At 40.5% G+C, this 20,075-nt stretch overlaps 1 protein-coding gene across 2 annotated transcripts; it reads right to left on the bottom strand.

Annotated features, from left to right (window-relative positions):
* Positions 1 to 2,017: 2,017 nt before the first annotated feature.
* Positions 2,018 to 18,136, bottom strand: LOC136338461 (aldo-keto reductase family 1 member C15-like). Of its 2 annotated transcripts, none has more exons than XM_066280863.1 (9): positions 17,954 to 18,136; positions 13,761 to 13,928; positions 12,809 to 12,886; positions 11,790 to 11,867; positions 10,497 to 10,619; positions 7,335 to 7,444; positions 6,401 to 6,566; positions 4,469 to 4,551; positions 2,018 to 2,228 (listed from the first exon to the last, which is right to left on the bottom strand). In XM_066280863.1, the coding sequence occupies exons 1-9, from the start codon at positions 18,038 to 18,040 to the stop codon at positions 2,186 to 2,188; spliced, it is 936 nt and encodes a 311-aa protein (XP_066136960.1). In that variant the 5' UTR covers positions 18,041 to 18,136; the 3' UTR covers positions 2,018 to 2,185. The 2 variants fall into 2 exon arrangements, with proteins under 2 accessions (XP_066136960.1, XP_066136958.1); XM_066280861.1 differs by having other exon boundaries at positions 12,770 to 12,886; positions 17,954 to 18,133.
* Between the last annotated feature and the right edge of the window lie 1,939 nt (positions 18,137 to 20,075).

The raw sequence follows: 20,075 nt of genomic DNA, 5'->3' as shown, positions 1-20,075 counted from the left end.
GGTCGCAGGATACAAAATTAACATACAAAAGTCCATAGCCTTTCTATATGCCAACAATGAAATATTAGAAAACGAACTCAAAAAAGTAATCCCCTTCACGATTGCAACAAAAAAAATAAAATACCTAGGAATAAACATAACAAAGAACGTAAAGGACCTATATAATGAAAATTACAAAGCATTGTTAAGGGAAATCGAAAAAGATACAATGAGATGGAAAAATATTCCTTGTTCTTGGATAGGAAGAATAAATATAATCAAAATGGCCATATTACCCAAAGCAATATACAAATTTAATGCAATTCCCATCAAAATCCCTATGAGATTTTTTAAAGAAATGGAACAAAAAATCATCAGATTTATATGGAACTATAAAAAACCCCGAATAGCCAAAACAATCCTAAGGAAAAAGAATGAAGCTGGGGGCATTACAATACCTGACTTTAAACTATATTATAGGGCCACGATAATCAAAACAGCATGGTATTGGCAGAAAAATAGACACTCAGACCAATGGAACAGAATAGAAAGCCCAGAAATAAAACCACATATATATGGTCAAATAATCTTTGATAAAGGGCCAACAACACACAATGGAGAAAAGAAAGCCTCTTCAACAAATGGTGTTGGGAAAACTGGAAAGCCACATGCAAAAGAATGAAACTCGACTACAGCCTGTCCCCGTGTACTAAAATTAATTCAAAATGGATCAAAGACCTAAATATAAGACCTGAAACAATAAAGTACATAGAAGAAGACATAGGTACTCAACTCATGGACCTGGGTTTTAAAGAACATTTTATGAACTTGACTCCAATGGCAAGAGAAGTGAAGGCAAAGATAAATGAATGGGACTACATCAGAATTAAAAGTTTTTGCTCAGCAAGAGAAACTGATAACAAAATAAACAGACAGCCAACTATATGGGAACTGATATTTTCAAACGACAGCTCAGATAAGGGCCTAATATCCAAAATTTACAAAAAACTCATAAAACTCAACAACAAACAAACAAACAATCCAATAAAAAAATGGGAAGAGGACATGAACAGACACTTCTCCCAGGAAGAGATACAAATGGCCAACAGATATATGAAAAGATGCTCAGCTTCATTAGTTATTAGAGAAATGCAAATCAAAACTACAATGAGATACCACCTCACTCCTGTTAGATTAGCTATTATCAACAAGACTGGTAATAGCAAATGTTGGAGAGGCTGTGGAGAAAAAGGAACCCTCATTCACTGTTGGTGGGACTGTAAAGTAGTACAACCATTATGGAGGAAAGTATGGTGGTTCCTCAAAAAACTGCAAATAGAACTACCTTACGACCCAGCAATCCCTCTACTGGGTATATACCCCAAAACCTCAGAAACATTGATACGTGAAGACACATGTAGCCCCATGTTCATTGCAGCACTGTTCACAGTGGCCAAGACATGGAAACAACCAAAAAGCCCTTCAATAGAAGACTGGATAAAGAAGATGTGGCACATATACACTATGGAATACTACTCAGCCATAAGAAATGATGACATCAGATCATTTACAGCAAAATGGTGGGATCTTGATAACATTTTAAGGAGTGAAATAAGTAAATCAGAAAAAAACAAGAACTACATGATTCCATACATTGGTGGAACATAAAAATGAGACTAAGAGACATGGACAAGAGTGTGGTGGTTACCAAGGGTGGGGGGGGGAGGGAGGACATGGGAGGGAGGGAGGGAGAGAGTTAGGGGGAGGGGGAGGGGCACAGAGAACTAGATAGAGGGTGACGGAGGACAATCTGACTTTGGGCGAGGGGTTTGCAACATAATTTGATGACAAAATAACCTAGACATGTTTTCTTTGAATATATGTACCCTGATTTATTAATGTCATCCCATTACCATTAATAAAAATTTATTAAAAAAAAAGAATAGGTTATATTTATTCTCTTTCCTATATATTTCATTATCCAAATTTTGTGTAATTTGTATGTATTATATATTTTAATTATCAGAAAACAGCCATCTTCATTTGGAAGTGTTTATTACTACATTTAAAAAATATTTCCAAAGATAAAGGGCAAGGTGCCTGGAACTACAGAACTGCTTTTAATCACTTCCACCAAGTGCAGGAATCCTCTCCACACGCTTAGAAGCAGGAGATGCTGGTGGGACTCATGGTGGATAGCTGACGGTCAATATTCTTCAGAAAATGGGTAATAAGGGTGATCAGCAGCACTGAAAGAGAAAGAGAGCTATTCATTTGCTAACTCGGTCCCAGGCTGTCAAAAGGAGGGTTTCTGTGGATGCAGTCAGGATGGGCCAAAAACTCTTCAGGTTCTAACCACACCCGTCCTTCCACCTCAACATGCAGCTCCTGGTGTATGTGCCCGATTCCCACACTCGCGTGCAGTAGATCACAGTTAGCTACAGTATCTAAGTGCTACAGCGAAAAGGTGGTGGTTATTTTGGCCCATGTGTCACTTTTGTTCCTGGATCATCCGAATGCTAATAGTGAAGACTCTGCTGCTCTTTTCAACAAATTCATTTAATAATTCAGGCTCCGTCCATTAAAGTACTTCTACTCTCCAGAGGAGATTAGATATATGCCTACATGACCATAGCTTCCAAATGTAATTATTACTTTCAGAAATTACGTTGGACAACAATGGAGTCACTAGGGTCAATTAATTTCACGATCCCTTTATACTTCAGTTTGGTCAAATTTACATGACTGACTGAACTGGGGTTGGGTTGCATTTTTCAGGGATTTGGCATGGTGTTGGGGCCAACTTGGACTTGGTGAACATGTTAAGGACACTACTCTTTTATGGATTCTTGCTGTATTGGCCAAGAGTTTGCTTAAAGGCTTTAACCACTGTAAAAAAAAAAAATAAGACTGGATAAAGAAGATGTGGCACATATACACCATGGTATACTATTCAGCCATAAGAAATGATGACATCGAATCACTTACAACAAAATGGTGGGGTCTTGATAACATTATACGAAGTGAAATAAGTAAATCAGAAAAAAACAAGAACTGCAGGATTCCATACATTAGTGGGACATAAAAATGAGACTAAGAGACATGGACAAGAGTGTGGTAGTTACGGGGGGCGGGGGGAGGGAAGGAGGGAGAGGGGGAGGGGTGGGGGAGGGGCACAAAGAAAACTAGATAGAAGGTGACAAAGGACAATCTGACTTTGGGTGATTGATGGGTATGCAACAGAATTGAATGACAAGATAACCTGGACATGTTTTCTTTGAATATATGTACCCTGATTTATTGATATCACCCCATTAAAATAAAAATTTATTTATTAAAAAATAAATAAATAAAGAGGCCATTCCACAATCTGAAAAAAAAAATTTACATGACTGAGAAGATGGAGTTTCTGATAAGGATAAAAGGCCAGTGGAGAGATACATCTGGAAGACAGGGACGGTGACTTGGGAAAGAAATGTGCAGTTAAGGAAAAATGCCACTGGTCCCTCCAGGAGGAGGTAGAAGTGGATCCACATTATGATTTCCCACACTTACCTTCATGGGCCCCTCCTCCATCCTCCATAAAAAATATTAATGTTACATTTTATAATTGTGTTAAGACACAAATGAATAGAGTTCCAGCTGAATTCATTATTATATGATCATTATCAATATAACCATGTTTTCTTTCTGATTTTAAAAAGAATTAGAGATGAAAGATTTTCAGACTGCTGTAAAAAATAATATAAATGGAGCTACCTTAAAATGAGCCTTGCATGTCTGATGCTTCTAAGTTTTGGAATGTTTAAAAGGGAAAAATGTCTAGGGGCTCGTCCTAAGCAACACTGTATTGCAAGGACCTCTTTTCAAGGACAAGAACAAATCAGTTATTATGAGTAGTGGTCTAATTATCACTAGACTGATAATTAAAAACATTTTTTAGAATTAACTTCAATTCTTTCCTGCTTTGGATGTAATTATTGTTCCCATTCCCTTCCTCATAAACACCCATTACCTTTGTCTCCCATTCCGAATGTTATTTGGGCTTTTGCCTATATTACTGATTCCCAAATAGCTACTCTTATTGATCTCAATAGATGATTGTTGCTTCTTACTTTGAATGGGCATTTATTTTAAGATTAGCACCCCAGAAAGTACAGTGGGCCATAGGTACTGTGCCTTCTGTGCCAAGTGGGTAAGTCACAGGTGGGTGAAGGTATAGCAGGCACAGAATTGAGAGAATAAAAGTAAGGAATTCATCATGGCTCAAACTTTGGCCATTTACCTATGGTCTGTCCTGGGTCCCATTCACATTTCTGTTGGGTCAGAAACTGATCCTAGAATAAACTTCTTTTCTCATATCTCCATAAAGCTCTTGTTTTTTACCCCAGAAATAAGCCCTGTTTCCCTGATTTGAAAAAGCCATGTAACCCTGCTAATCTGCCTGCTACAGATAACAACCTGGGTAAACAACCTACAAATCACTTACAATGCAAGTTTAAAATATCGGTAATTTTTGTTGAGGCCATCAATGGCTTTCATGTCTTCTGGAGTCAATTCAAAGTCAAAAACCTGAAAGGAAGGAAAGAGTCACATTAAACTCTCCCCAAGGCAGCTATTCTCCACCTGGGAACTGAGGACTTTCTGGCTGGACAGAGACAGGAGGGCACGGTGGGGGGGTGGGGGGGGGCGTCCCTATCATCACTTCCAAGTGTTCCGGCCTGAGAACTCTTCTCCTGGGTTCTCCACTCCTCCTTTCTCATTCCCTCTCCTTCTCGGCTCCACTTCACAAAAGAAAGACTTTTGTAACTCATCGAATCCAAATCTTTCTAGATGAATTGTTTGCAACAAATAATAATAATAAAAAAAGAAACTCTGCAAAAAATAAATAATAAATAAAGAGATAGTTGAACAATCCGGACAAAATACCTGCTGAATGGTCCAAAATTGAATCTGGTTTCTCCCTCTCCCACATACTCCCTAAAATTAGATGTAGCCTGGAACTTAGCCAAGTTTCAAAGGAAGGGCAACCCCCAGTGAAGGCCTCTCCAAGAAGCTGTTGACCTCTAGAAAAGCATTCCCTGATCAGCTATTTAACCACATGCCTCCTCATTCCCTCCCCAATCATGTTTACTCAACTATGAAAAAAATCTTTCTGATTCTTCTACAAGCTAGTTAGATTCAACATTCAGGGAGTTCTCCCTTTTGAATAAAGTTTCTCTTACTTAAGTCCAGGTTCATTTTTATTTCATGATACAAATTAACCCTTCTCTAACAAAAAATCAATTAATAGCAAAGAAGACTGATCTTTGATAAAAAATACTAAAGCAGAAAGCAGATTACTTCATCCAGGGAACAATTTTATATAAAACTCAGTTTCTATCTATCTATATCTAATTAGCCATCATCTATCGCTCCATCTTTTATTCATCTTAATAATATATTCCAGAAGTAACTTGGTTGTCATGGAGATATATATTAATGTATTGAGTTGAACTAAAAAAATAATAAAACAAAATAAAAAGGGAGTTTTAATTGGTTTAACAATGAGATTTAGATTAGACATTTAGACATTTCCATAGATTGAATGAATAAAACCTATACCTTCAAGATTTTCTAGTAAGCACATGATAAATAATGTGCTTTAAATGTTATCTCTTGCAAATATTATACTCATGATGAAATTGTTAGCTGTTATTTCAAAATGGGATAGAGTTCACATAGTTTCTCATGAGGTTCACAACAAAATAAGTGAAGATCACTGATTGATCTAAGAGACTAGAAGATACATGAGGGAGAATTTAGGGAAAATTTTAATTCATTAATTTGTCAGTTTATAAACTTATATGTAGCTTCCTACATGCCAGGAGTTCACTAGGAAAAAGATGGTAAAAGATGACCAAGAGGGAGTCATGGCATTTAGGATCTCACTGTCTAGAGAGCACACTGACAAAGAAAGAAGTTTAGTTTAAGAAGGAGAAAACTCCCTAACACAGCCATGCCAAGTACAATGGTGAGCCACAACTCTGCCAGGGTCCCAGTGGTTCAGCAAAGCAGCTAATCCTATTCGACTTTGATGCTGAAATACAAATAGCGGTTCATTATGTAGAGAAGATGAAAGAAAGGAACCAGGGTTGTAACAGTTTTTTACTGCATGTTAAGATGCCTAAAAGTGATAAAACAACAGAGATAAAATATACTCAGTGTCACACAACCAGGAAGCAGAAAATCCAGGCTTAGGGGCCATAAAACCTAGGACTGTGAGGCCAGTGTTCTCTCTCCCACTCTTCCAAGCTGCCCCAACAGCACAGGCAGAAATGCATGGGAATAAGTGAACATGGGTACATGCTGAAAGGTGACAGACATGGCCCCCAGTACAGCACCCATTCCTCAATCTGGGGAGACAGTAACTAGTCTGTACCTGGAAGTTCTCTTTGATTCTCTTCTCATTGAAGCTCTTGGCCAGAACCACCACTCCCCGCTGCACTTGGTAGCGCAGGGCCACCTGACCTGCACTTCTATTGTGTTTCTTGGCAATGGCATTCAAGGTTGGGTCCTCCAAGACAACAGGGCTATCCTTGTCCACCCTGTGAACAAAACCAGAAAATGGCGATTTGAAGGATGTAGAACTAGAAATGGAGAGTGTGCTTTCCCTGTGTCCCTAATTTCCCAGACAATTGAAGAGAAACATTTGTTATGCAATATATCCATTTGTAAACATGTACAACTAAGATTTATGCATGACAAGCTGTATAAATTTTATCATAAAATCACTTTTAAAAATATTTTTTGGGTGGAATTTGAAGTTGATGGATGTATGCGTGAAACAAATGAAAGAATATTGATGACTGGAAGTTCAGTGAGGGCACTTGCTACACTATTGTGTTTGCTTTATTTATGTTTGAAGTTTTCCATAATAAAATGTTAAAACCTGCCTGACCGTTGGTGGCACAATGGATGGATCATAGACTTGAAACACTGAGTTCCCATGTTAGAGACCCCCAGGTCACCAGCTTGAGTGTGGGCTCACAGGCTTGAGTATGAGATCATCAACATGATCCCATGGTCTTTGGATTGAGCCCAAAGTTAGGTGGCTTGAGCCCAAGGTCATTGGCATGAGCAGCAGGTCACTGGTTCAGCCACCCCACCCATGCCCACCCCGGTTAAAAATATAGGAGAAGCAATCAACGAACAACTAAAGTTATGGAATTAGGAGATGATCCTTTTCCCTTCCTGTCTGTGTCTCTGTCTCTCTCTCGTGTGCACATTTTAAAAAATGTTAAAACCTAATTTAAAAAAACTGTTTCATCACCAATAGAGTTGCTGACTTAGGTCAACTCTGATATTCTTCTTACCACTTTGGGTCTCTTTGGGTCCCCAGGGCACTGTAGGCAACAAGAACAATGTCCTTCGACTTGCAGAATTCCAGGAGTTTGCTCTGGTTGAGGTATGGGTGACATTCCACCTGTGAATTGCCGAGACAAGGAGGTATCAGAGTATATAAGCCCCATGTAAATTTGAAAAGTCTTTCAGGGAATATCCAATATATGCACCATATTTTCCAGGTTGGTCATTTTCTTATGCACCTTCTGAAATACCTTCAAATGCTATTGGTTTTCAGAAGTAATAAAACAATTTTCTTGTTACTTTTTTGTTAGTGTTTAAAATAATTAAAGACAGTTATAAATACCCACATTGTGACCTGTACATGTGCTTTTCTACATAAAAAAAAACAACAAACAAGATTCCTTAGAAAAATGGCTGATTTCAAAACTGGGCAAAAAAGCTGCAAATTGAACTAAAACATTCTACATTTTAGAAAAGTAAGAGAGAGGAAGGACACTGAGGGATGTCATCTGAAGAGGAATGTTCTGATTTTAATGGTGATAATTCGATTATCAAAAGAAAGTAACTACATTTGTTGAAATTCATGAATTCACAATTATATATATATGTGATCTTCAAGTCTTTAGATGTAACTCCAATTTATAAGAAAAACAAGACAGTAATGTGCTCAATTGTATCCCAGGGATCCATCAGTGAAACCAATTGTGAGGAAAAGTTTAAAAGAAAACATGTCTAGTTTCTCTCCCAAATGAATTGAGAGAGAGAGAGGAGGAAGGAGTTAGAAATATACTTTAACATATTATGAGTTATTTTCTACAAATAGATTCCAAAAAGTAAATAACTAAGATGAAGAGTATAAATATTTAAATGGTTTCTTGCATAATTTTCAAAAATTTTCTTTTTTTTACAGGGACAGAGAGAGAGTCAGAGAGAGGGATAGATAGGGACAGACAGACAGGAATGGAGAGAGATGAGAAGCATCAATCATCAGTTTTTCGTTGAGACACCTTAGTTGTTCATTGATTGCTCTCATATGTGCCTTGACCAGGGGCCTTCAGCAGACCAAGTAACTTTTTGCTAAAGCCAGCAACCTTGGATCCAAGCTGGTGAGCTTTTCGCTCAAGCCGATGAGCCCACGTTCAAGCTGGCAACCTCGGGGTCTCGAACCTGGGTCCTTCCGCATCCCAGTCCGATGCTCTATCCACTGCACCACCGCCTGGTCAGGCTCAAACAGTTTTTTTTGTTTTATTTTTATAATTTTATTTTTTTAATGGGGTGACATCAATAAATCAGGATACATATATTCAAAGATAACAAGTCCAGGTTATCTTGTCGTTCAATTATGTTGCATACCCACCACCCAAAGTCAGATTGTCCTCTGTCACCTTCTATCTTGTTTTCTTTGTGCCCCTCCCACCCCATATCCCTCTCCCATTCCCCCCTCCCCTCCCGTAACCACCACACTCTTATCAATGTCTCTTAGTTTCACTATTATGTCCCACCTACGTATGGAATAATACAGTTCCTGTTTTTTTCTGATTTACTTATTTCGCTTCGTATCATGTTATCAAGATCCCACCATTTTGCTGTAAATGTTCCGATGTCATCATTTCTTATGGCTGAGTAGTATTCCATAGTGTATATGTGCCACATCTTCTTTATCCAGTCATCTATTGATGGGCTTTTTGGTTGTTTCCATGTCCTGGCCACTGTGAACAATGCTGCAATAAACATGGGGCTGCATGTGTCTTTACGTATCAATGTTTCTGAGTTTTGGGGATATATACCCAGTAGAGGGATTGCTGGGTCATAAGGTAGTTCTATTTGCAGTTTTTTGAGGAACCACCATACTTTCTTCCATAATGGTTGTACTACTTTACATTCCCACCAACAGTGGATGAGGGTTCCTTTTTCTCCACAGCCTCTCCAACATTTGCTATTACCTGACTTGCTAATAACAGCTAATCGAACAGGTGTGAGGTGGTATCTCATTGCCGTTTTGATTTGCATTTCTCTAATAGCTAAAGAAGATGAGCATCTTTTCATATATCTGTTGGCCATTTGTATTTCTTCCTGGGAGAAGTGTCTATTCATATCCTCTTCCCATTTTTTTATTGGATTGTTTGTTTGTTTGTTGTTGAGTTTTATGAGTTCTTCGTATATTTTGGATATTAGGCCCTTATCTGAGCTGTTGTTTGAAAATATCATTTCCCATTTAGTTGGCTTTCTGTTTATTTTGTTATCAGTTTCTCTTGCTGAGCAAAAACTTCTTAGTCTGATATAGTCCCATTCATTAATCTTTGCCTTCACTTCTCTTGCCATTGGAGTCAAATTCATAAAATGCTCTTTAAAACCCAGGTCCATGAGTTGAGTACCTATGTCTTCTTCTATGTACTTAATTGTTTCAGGTCTTATGTTTAGATCTGGCTCAAACAGTTTTTAAAAAAGGGATATACAACTTTACAACATCATAGTGCTTGAGCATTGGCAGCATTGTTATTTTAAAAAAACCATATTCCTTTTAATAATGATTTATCCATTTCCTCACTTTGCACTGCTTTGCTTTTACCCAGCCTTCCCCCTTACCATTCTGAACCTGCACTTGAGAGGTTTCCCAGGAACTCCACCTCATAAAACCCCACACCCTTTTCATCCCTAGGTCGATTGGCTGCACCCAGTAGAATTCACCCATGGCTCTCACACACCTTTTCAAGTGTCTTTTTTGGCTTTTCAGACATCACATGCTCCTCATTCTCTTCCTCCCTTTCTGCCAACTTCTACTCAATCCCCTAACCAGAGCCTTAAATGTTGACTTTCCAACCCCTTCCCATTCATTCCTCGAACTTCCCTAGGAAAGGGAATCCATTTCAATGAGTTTAATTGCCACCCATAAAGCAAGGACTCCCAAACATGCACCTCTAGCACTGACTGCCTGTCTGAGCTTCAGACTAACACTTCTACCTTCGAACTTAGCCTCTCCACCTCAATATCTCCTGGGAAGCTCAAACCCATCTCGGAATGACTGCAGGTAGGATCTTCCCACTCCACTGAACCTGTTCTTTCTCTGAAATTTCCTATTGCAATAAAGGAACAATCATCTATGCAGCTGATATACAGAAAGAGGATGTGAAGAGCAGAAAGCAAAGAAGTTTCCATGGGCACAGGCTCACTTGGTTGCAGACGGGCTTGTACTTGAGCCCTGGCTTATTCAGGATCATCTCCAACAGCTTGCGATTGAAATTGGACACCCCGATGGACTTGGTTAAACCTGCATCCTTACACTTCTCCAGGGCCTGGGGAGAAAGGACATGTGTGGCAAACCTTTAGTGAAGTTTAGCTTTTCCATTTGACAGTGAACTTTTCAAAAACTGGAAATCTGCCTTAACATACATAACAATTTGGCTGAACCATACAGTTTTATCACTTGGATATATTATATCCTATGGTACTTTATTGCTCTGTACACATAGCTCATGTCCTTGAATCTGTGACATGCACACCCAGGGCAATAAATAGACATTAAGATAATTTTAAATTCTGCTCAGCTGCCTGCTCCCATCCATGGTGCATATTTTGCTGTTAGGCACTTAATAGTTCCCTAACAAATGGTGTCATAGGAAAGGACAAAGAGAAACTCTTATGTTTTCTACTGGTCAAAGGTTTTTCTGCTTCGTGTTTCTTAGAATAGTGAAACAAGTGAATAGGGTGTAGAAGGGCAGGCTTCACTCTCCTCCTGCTTAGGGGACAGCAGCTTCCCTCTCACTGGTGTGTTTATCTGTCTTGGGATAGAGCTCTAATTAATTCCTCTAGAGTTTGCTTCTGAAATGTACTTTTTAAGGCTCATAGACTTAACCTGATCAGAGGGACAAAAAATCCCCTTCTTAGAGCCACAGAAGTTTACATTAAAAATAGACCTTAGTGGCCCTGGCTTATAGGCTCACAGTAGAGCATCAGCCCAGTGTGTGGAAGTCCCAGGTTTGATCCCTGGTCAGGGCACACAGGAGAAGTGCTCATCTGCTTCTCCACCCTTCCCCTTCTCCTTCCTGTCTGTCTCTCTCTTCCCCTCCCACAAGCAAGGCTCCATTTGAGCAAAGATGGCCCGGGTGCTGAGGATGGTTCCATGACCAGTACTTCAGGAACTAGAATGGCTTTTGTTGCAAAAGAGCAACACCCCAGATGGGCAGAGCATCGTTCTCAGGTGGGCATGCCTGGGTGGATCCTGGTCGGGCGCATACAGGAGTCTGTCTGACTGCCTCCCCACTTCTAGCTTCATAAAAAAAAATAGACCTTTGCTATTATCTTATTCTACTCCCTGGCTTTACAGAATTGAGCACAGGTACAGAGGTGTTCAGTGACCAGTCTGAGAGCAGAAAGCAAATGGGGTGACAACCCATTTCATCTAACCCTTGTGCATTGATGCCTACCTTGTCACAGTGCTTTTTGGTGGCTGTCACAGAACTTACCTCCCATGTGTCACACAGGTCCACAGTCTCTAAAATAACCTTCCCACTGGCATCCTTTGGTAAAAGCTCTTCTCCAGGCTATTATACAGAGGGAAGAGAGTATGAAGAAGAAGGATATTTTAAAAGAATGTTCTTCCTGGCGCTTAAGAAGTTGGTAATACAAACTTCAATAGGCTGTTATTACTAAGCAGAGAGAGAGAGAGCGATGTGTAAGAGAATACATTGGGCAAAAGGAAGATCAGAATCACCTGAGAGACTATAGCAAAGTACTTTGCCCTCAACCACATCCACACTCTTACCCATTCACCCTCCAAAAACTTCACTAAGAATGAGTTCTCTTAGAGTCAGGATTGATTATGTTTCACAAGGACAGGCAGTTTTGGATGATGGGACTTTCCCTTACTAGTAAGAATTTGTTTTAGTTTCAATTGATGATAACCCAATTCAGAGAGAGTAAGAACACCAGATGTGCTCAGCAAATGTCCACTGTGATAGGGGACTGGACAAGCAATGTCCAGAGTAGCCTATTTGTGCAATATGGTCCACCCCAAGATGCTTCCCTCTTGCCTGGGCAGAAAGGTTCATATACAAGGGGCCCTCCTCTTAAAGAGGTGTGGACTTTTCATTGTGATTCATACTATCTTTTGTAACTCAAGTTTCTTGAGGACCCTCATCACTAAGGCACTACAGACAGAAGCAAATCACCTAAACATGAGGGCACTGTTCTGAACACTTTGAAGTGGAGGCAGTGAGCTCAATGAATTTCCATCTCTCTGAAGACTATAGGATACGAATAAAATGTTTTGATAATGAGGTGATACAACTGTCAAGGAGAGTCATAAACCTTTAGCAGTTCTGTCCAACACACTCACATATACCTCTCACAGGAAGATCTCCCAAAATCTAGCTGGAGTGGGATAATGGAGGTTCAACAGCAGTTGTGAATATTCTTGATCATAGCAAGGAAAACAAAAGCTGACCTTCATAGCCATTGGCAGATGAATAAGGAAGAGATCTACATAGTCCAGTTGAAGTTTCTTCAGTGATCTTTCCAGGGCCTGTTGAACCAATTCTGGTCGAAAGAAAGTAGACCAAAGCTGTAGTAACCAAAAGAAACAAATAAACAACAACAAAAAAAAACTGGCTTATGATTCCCACTTTTGGGAACCAAAATTAAATTCCTAGTAAAGAGACAGTGCTGGTCTAAGAAAAAGTTCTGGGGCTAAATTTATGTTACTTAGTATAAATGAGGCTCTTAGTATAAATGGGAACACTGAGATTTATTTGAGTGATTGTAAAAATACTGTAAAGAAAATTTCACTGGCCGAAAAAAGCAACCTAATTGTTTCAGGAATTAGAAAACCCATGTCTGAAAGGAGAGTCAAGGAATGTCAGGCAAGGGGAAGTAGAATCTACTGCCCTACATAATAAATGCCTGGAAACAGGGCTGCTGAAAGGTTCACATTCTGGAAATGAGTCATCATTGATGGGGACACACACAGGACCATTCAGCAATCTTTATGTTGGAAGCAGGGTTTTCCACAGAAGGAAATTTTACAAACTTTGGTAAATCAGTCCTGATTTAGGAACAGTATTTCTTAGTGTGGCTCACTCTTGGATAATGTGTCAACCTCACTTGGATATGTCCTGAGAGAATTTTCTGGAGAATGAAAGGCGTGGACTACTCTTCAGGGGCTCGGTCAATTCAAACAGCAGGGAAAAATTGTAAGTATCTTCATTTGTGTGTGTCTCTCAGGTGAATGCTGGCCTGCATTTGGAAAGACTGAACAACCATATCTCACCCTTAACACAATCCAGAGATGAGCTATTCTTTTCTGCTTTATGTTTTTATATAATGGGCTTTTACAATGTTAGGAGGTAAATAAATAATTGAATTCGAGACCAAAGTTTGTTTTTTCAAATTAACGCATCTGCTCTGACAGTGACTTCTCGTCACTCTGTCCACAGCACCTTGGTGGTGTAGAATATGTCCTCTCTCTTCACTGTGCCATCCGCAACCTTCTCTCGGATAGCCTTGCCGACCTCCTCCTCATTTTCATATAAGTATGCTGCATCGATGTGACGGAAACCTACATCAATTGCCACTTTGATGGCCTCAGTAGCCTTACTTTTAGGAACCTGTAACATATGAATAAGGAGGGTTGACAGTTGGCCTGAATCAAAGAGAAGCAATTTATTTTCTTTAGAGCATGCTCACCTGCTGTTTCTACATGTATCCTGTTCCCCTTTTTGAGGGGGCAAGACTTGGTAACAAACCTGTATTCTGGGGCATGGATTAAACCCCAATATAACCTCTAATCTAAAATAAATTAGTGAAAATGGTTTCTCCATGCAATCTGGATAATCAAGCCATTCAATACAGAATTGTTCAACAGGCCCAGGAATAGAATAGCACCCAGGACAATCTCTCATCCTCACTCTCAGTTTCCCACATGGGGGATTTATGTTGTCTACTATCTCAACTATAGGATCTTTTAGATTAAAGAACATGGTTCCCCGTGGGGAAAAACTTAACTAGGTGACACAGGAAGGATTCCACGTAAAGCAATGCCATGGCTTCTCCCCAGGCCTTCAGAGTTCATGTACTAGGATACGCTGAGTTTGAAAGGTGATGACTACATGAACAGTGGTCATTAATCCTGCTTTTCAGAAGAAGTGTGGCCCCTATAAAATGGTGGTAGGGAGGAGCATGTCTAGAGTTCAGGAAAGTCACTAGGGCAGCTCATGGTGCTTCCATGCCTGGCAATAACCATGAAAGAACAATGTTACCATTTACCACCAGGCATGGTAACCAGGTGCTGAGACCTGGCAGTGATTACCCCACTAGATGAGCAGCTTAGTCCAACAGAGCATGACTAGGGATCTAGAATGGCTGGCACAGGGGGCAAGGAAAATTATAATGGCCTTGGACACAACTGGAGCAAGTCTTGATTTCGTTGTTGTTATTGTATAATACATAGACAGATTTTTTAAATGGCAAAATTATGAACATTTTTTAATGTTCCTCCAACTTTAAAATTAATTCCCATTTTTCCACAAGAAAACATTAGAACTCCTCTACCTGAAGTTCATACTCTCTACATCAGGCAATGTTTTGTTCTTCTGTCTTCAGTTCCCTGTGCCTTCTGTTTTACTATTGGCGGTGGTCAGGGGAGAAGCAGGCTATGTGAGGCTGCCCCTTGATCAGCACCAGAGCTTTTGTGAGCACACTGAAGTAGAAGCATGCCTCTTCTACTTGAATGAAGCTGATCCCACCGTTCATTAGAATGCCTGTGTCTGACATCAGCCTTGCTTAAGCTCAGCTCACCTCCTCCTTGATGCCTCTCCAGAATACCTCAGCTCAGATAACCCTCCCTTATCCTAAATATCTCCACTTCCCCTGGCTTTTAGAGATATAACATCAAGCATTGTTAGGTAGCTTTTCACCTTGCAACAAATGTCTTTATCTAGTTGTCAAAATGCCAGAGAAGCAGAAATAACTTCAGTGCAAACTCCTTCCCTGCTAGGATAGATTTTAACATCAAGTAGAAGTTTACTCTTGACTGTGAAAGTGGTTAATAATTTATTTAGTAATTAATAATTACATATTCTAAGCCCTGGCCGGTTGGCTCAGTGGTAGAGCATTGATCTGGCATGCGGAAGTCCCGGGTTTGATTTCCGACCAGGGCACACAGGAGAAGCACCTATCTGCTTCTCCACCCCTCCCCCTCTCCTTCCTCTCTGTCTCTCTCTTCCCCTCCCGCAGCCAAGGCTCCATTGGAGCAAAGATGGCCCGGGCGCTGGGGATGGCTCCATGGCCTCTGCCTCAGGCACTAGAGTGGCTCTGGTTGCAACAGAGCGACACCCCGGATGGGCAGAGCATCGCCCCCTGGTGGGCGTGCCAGGTGGATCCTGGTCAGGCACATGCGGGAGTCTGTCTGACTGCCTCCTCATTTCCAGTGTCAGGAAAAAAAAGAAAGAAAAAGAAAAAAAAATTACATGTTCTACCTGAATTGTTTTGACAGTTATACACATGAAATTAATAATATTGTTCTTTTCTGCCCACCAAGCCAAACACTGGTTTAATTACTTTAATATTTATTTTAGCCTCTGAGGTCACTATAATCAACATGTTGAGTACACATGAGTCTGTCCTCTGGTCAGCATAAACACTTCTGTGAAAAGACTGAGAGGACAGGACACCTGAGCCAAATCCAGGAAACCTAAAGCAAGAGGGGGTGGAGGCCGAAGGAGATGCCCAGAGGACTGGCTGCTGCTTCTCACCTCAACACACAGGTGCTGTCAGTGGGCAGTGTCAGCCAGACATTTACACAGCCTGCCTCAATTTCTAATGGTAGATGCCTAACTGACTAAATCTGAGACACTGAGTTTGCACGTCTCCCAGAAAACATACCTGACCAAACAAAAGAATCACATGCAGGATCCCTGGACCATGCTTCCTGTTCCTGCCAACACTCACAGTAAATAGTTGATGAGTTAGGGGAGTTGCAATTGGAAAAAAACTCTGATGAGACTGTAAAAGATGCTTCTTTTACACTTTTTACCTTTTGTACTGCACTAAGCAGATGTACCTGTTACTCTTATTCTTATGAGCGGGTTATGAGATATTTTGTTCTATTCTCTGTCTTTAACAAGAGTAATGAAAGGTGACTGTAATAATTATAAGACATAACCTGTCCTTAAGCTGTAACAGTAGATACATGGATAATTATGTCATTGAAAATCAACTGGCCTTGTCTGACAGCTATTAGCTAGTGATATTTTATGTCATAGCTCTGCCAAAATGGAATGGATTGGTTTCTGTCACTTAGGGAGTAATCTCACCTATGCAACCCCAAAGCTGCCCCTCCCCAACCTTGACCAGAGTTTGACAATTTAAGTGTATTGCAGTCAAACATGGGGATGCGTGGATAATAAATCTGATGAGAAGCACAATTCTATCTATACTGTAACTTATGCTTCCTCAAGTTTCCTTTCTAAATGCCTAACACTTGGGGGCCTGGCCAGGTTGTTCAGAGGACAAAGTATCAACCCTGTACAACAAAGGCTGCAGATTCGAACTTTGATCAGAGCACATGAGAGAAGCAATCAATGAATACACAACTAAATGCAACAACCAAGTTAAACAACAAGTTGATCTTCTCTCTCTCTCTCATCCTTCTCCCTCTCTTTCTGAAATCCGTAGAAAAGTTAAAATAAGTAAGTAAGTAAATAAATAAATGCTGTATCCTTGGAATAATAGTGGCTTCTTATACAACAAAGATTTTCCTGACAAATTCTCTGGCAAATACTTTCAGCCCCACTTCCTCACTAAAAGAACCATGTTTGCTGTCCTCTCCTCCTGGGCCCCCTGCCCATCAGTTCTCAGATAGAGCAGAATACACTGACCAAGGAGCAGATGTGTCCAAGGAGAGCATCCAAGCTTATATTCTAAACAAGAGAGAAATACGATGAATCATGTACTTACCTGGGCTAACTGTTGCAGAACTGAAGAAAATAATGTAGGTAAAGTACTTGAAATACATGGTAAGCATTCTATGTACATTAAGTAACAAAAAGTAACAGTAATATTGGTAATAATAAAGATTATCCACCCACAGAAGTATCACATCTGACTCCCCAGATTCAACAGCTCATCATTCCATTTATTTTATTTTTTTGACAGAGATAAGAGAAAGAGTCAGAAATATGGACAGATAGGGACAAACAGGGAAGGAGAAAGATGAGAACCATTAATTCTTTGTTGCAGCTCCTTAGGTGGTTAGAGAAAAGAGAGTGACCCCTTGCTCAAGCCAGTGACCTTTGGCTTCAAGCCATTGACCTCTGGACAGAGCAAGTGACTCCTTGCTCAAGCCAGTGACCTTTGAGTTCAAGCCAGTGATCATAAGGCTATGATCACATGCTCAACTAGTGACCCCCTACTCAAGCTGGATGAGCACCGGAGTTTCAAACCTGGGTCCTATATATCCCAGTACAGCACTTTATCCACTGCACCACTGACTGGTCAGGCTCATCATTTCACTTAGTACAAAATCAGAGGTGGTAAAATGGAGGCCTCATGAATCCTTCCAAATCACCCACTGTGTTCTAGGCCCTTCTAAGTCTGTTTGCATTCAACTCCTGGTCCCCTGAGTTTCACTTACACCTTCAGAAGCAGCAGTGCCAAGTCCAAGCACTGGCATGAAGTGCCCATCATTCAGTTTCACAGAACGACCACGTTTGGGGTTCATCACTGTTTACAGTCCTGGTGAAGTTGACTCTGTCTTTCCGTTCTTTTCTGGACTGCAACAGAAATAGAAGACAAGGCTCAAGTATTTTTTATGTATGCCAATCACAAGCAAGGTAGAACTGGGATTGCAACTGTCCAAGGTTACGTAATGAAATGAACAATACACTGACTTCCTTGTTCTTCTTCCAGCTCCCTGCAGGCACAGCACATACAGCTCCCAGGAACAGTGTACGGAAATGTCATGCATATTACAGGAGTTAGCATGTTCTCTCTAGCATTGCTCACCCTGGATTACTAAATTAAAAAAGAAATAGGTAAATAACCATGTCAAGTTGTCTGTGATAATCACAGCAGACTACAAGATGCAAAATAGTCACTAGGTTAGTCATTTTTAAACACTAAGTCTACTATAGTACTTGAGTTGTTTTTAACCCTTCATGTGGTTAAAATACCATTATTATTATTTTTTTTTGTATTTTTCTGAAGCTGGAAACGGGGAGAGACAGCCAGACAGACTCCCGCATGTGCCCGACCGGGATCCACCCAGCACGCCCACCAGGGGCGACGCTCTGCCCACCAGGCGGGGGGGGGGGGTGCTCTGCCCCTCCGGGACGTCACTCTGCTGCAACCAGAGCCACTCTAGCGCCTGGGGCAGAGGCCAAGGAGCCATCCCCAGCGCCCGGGCCATCTTTGCTCCAATGGAGCCTTGGCTGCGGGAGGGGAAGAGAGAGACAGAGAGGAAGGAGGGGGGGGTGGAGAAGCAGATGGGCGCTTCTCCTGTGTGCCCTGGCCGGTAATCGAGCTCGGGTCCCCCGCACACCAGGCCGATGCTCTACCGCTGAGCCAACTGGCCAGGGCCAAAATACCATTTTTTAAAAAAGATATTACTCAGAATTTCCTGAACAGAGCTCCATACTTGGTCCCAAGCTCACATATATCAAAATTCTCTAGCAACCCACAACATTTAGTTTCATTATCTTTTCCCCCTAAATCAGGGGTCTCAAACTCAACTCAGCATGTGGGCCGCAGAGCAAGATCACAGCCGTTAGGCGGGCTGCACTAGGTCTACAAAAGGCAACTGTTACGCAACACTTTTCTCACTGCAGTTGAAAACAAAAAAAAATCAGTACAACAAGCACAATCGTACATGCAGTTTACTCAGTGTCACAAAACGACAAGAAACTGTAGTTCGCATCACAACTGCTGTTAACTAAGCTAATATCTAGCTAGGATGCTAGAGAAATGAAAAATACAAGTAGGCCCCTAGGCTTACTTAATTTTATCCAAAATATTTTGAACTTCGTGGATTAGTCTGCAGGCCGCACAAAATTGTTCGGCGGGCCGCGAGTTTGAGACCCGTGCCCTAAATCAATACCTCATTCCACCCTTGAATTCTGTATCTTGTTTCTTGAATAATTTTGACAAGAAAAAAATAGCCAGAAATCTAGGATGAATTTCTGTAGTTCTGCTTTCTTTCAGCTACGCCTCCTCCTGAAACAGCCTACTCAATCTCCCCTCATGCGCATCAGCGTTATGAATTCTGACTCACCCTAAAAGTCCATGCTTCTGTCCACATCTTATATGATCTTGCTGGAGGGGTAATCACTCTTGTGTGTGCTCACATGGTGACAGTATCAATTAATGCAGTTCAAAAAGACATATTAGTGAAATTGTACTTGCAACTAATCAGCAACTTCTGCTAGATAGTAAATCCCCTAAATGTTGCTTTGTTTAATGTTACCATTAGGCCATGTTTCCCCATCCTGTATTTATTTGTGCAGTTGGTATGTTGCAACCAACAACAAGATGTATCATTAGAATTCATCTTATTTTCTATGCCTCTGGCTGGTCAAGATCAGAATTCTTATTCCAGTATTTCATGTATTTAGTATTTATCAAAAGTATAAACTTGATGAGTATGCTTTTTATATTTTCATTGTAAAAGTAGGGCTAAATCTTGTGTCAGATTTTAAGAAAATTTTCACATTTGATACTAATGGCCTTGAGTACATCATTCCACAGGTTATAAATTTGTC

This window comes from Saccopteryx bilineata, chromosome 5 (assembly GCF_036850765.1).
Source record: "Saccopteryx bilineata isolate mSacBil1 chromosome 5, mSacBil1_pri_phased_curated, whole genome shotgun sequence".
NCBI lineage: Eukaryota > Metazoa > Chordata > Mammalia > Chiroptera > Emballonuridae > Saccopteryx > Saccopteryx bilineata.
This window is presented reverse-complemented; position numbering and strand designations above follow the sequence as displayed.

Excerpts from the sequence above, each read along its gene's own strand:
- LOC136338461 (XM_066280861.1), bottom strand. The coding sequence starts at position 18,040 with ATGAACCCCAAACGTGGTCGTTCTGTGAAACTGAATGATGGGCACTTC. Across the intron at positions 4,552-6,400 it reads GAATCAAAGAGAACTTCCAG|GTTTTTGACTTTGAATTGAC; the intron begins GTACAGACTAGT and ends CCTTCCTTTCAG. Across the intron at positions 2,229-4,468 it reads CGATATTTTAAACTTGCATT|TGCTGCTGATCACCCTTATT; the intron begins GTAAGTGATTTG and ends TTTCTCTTTCAG.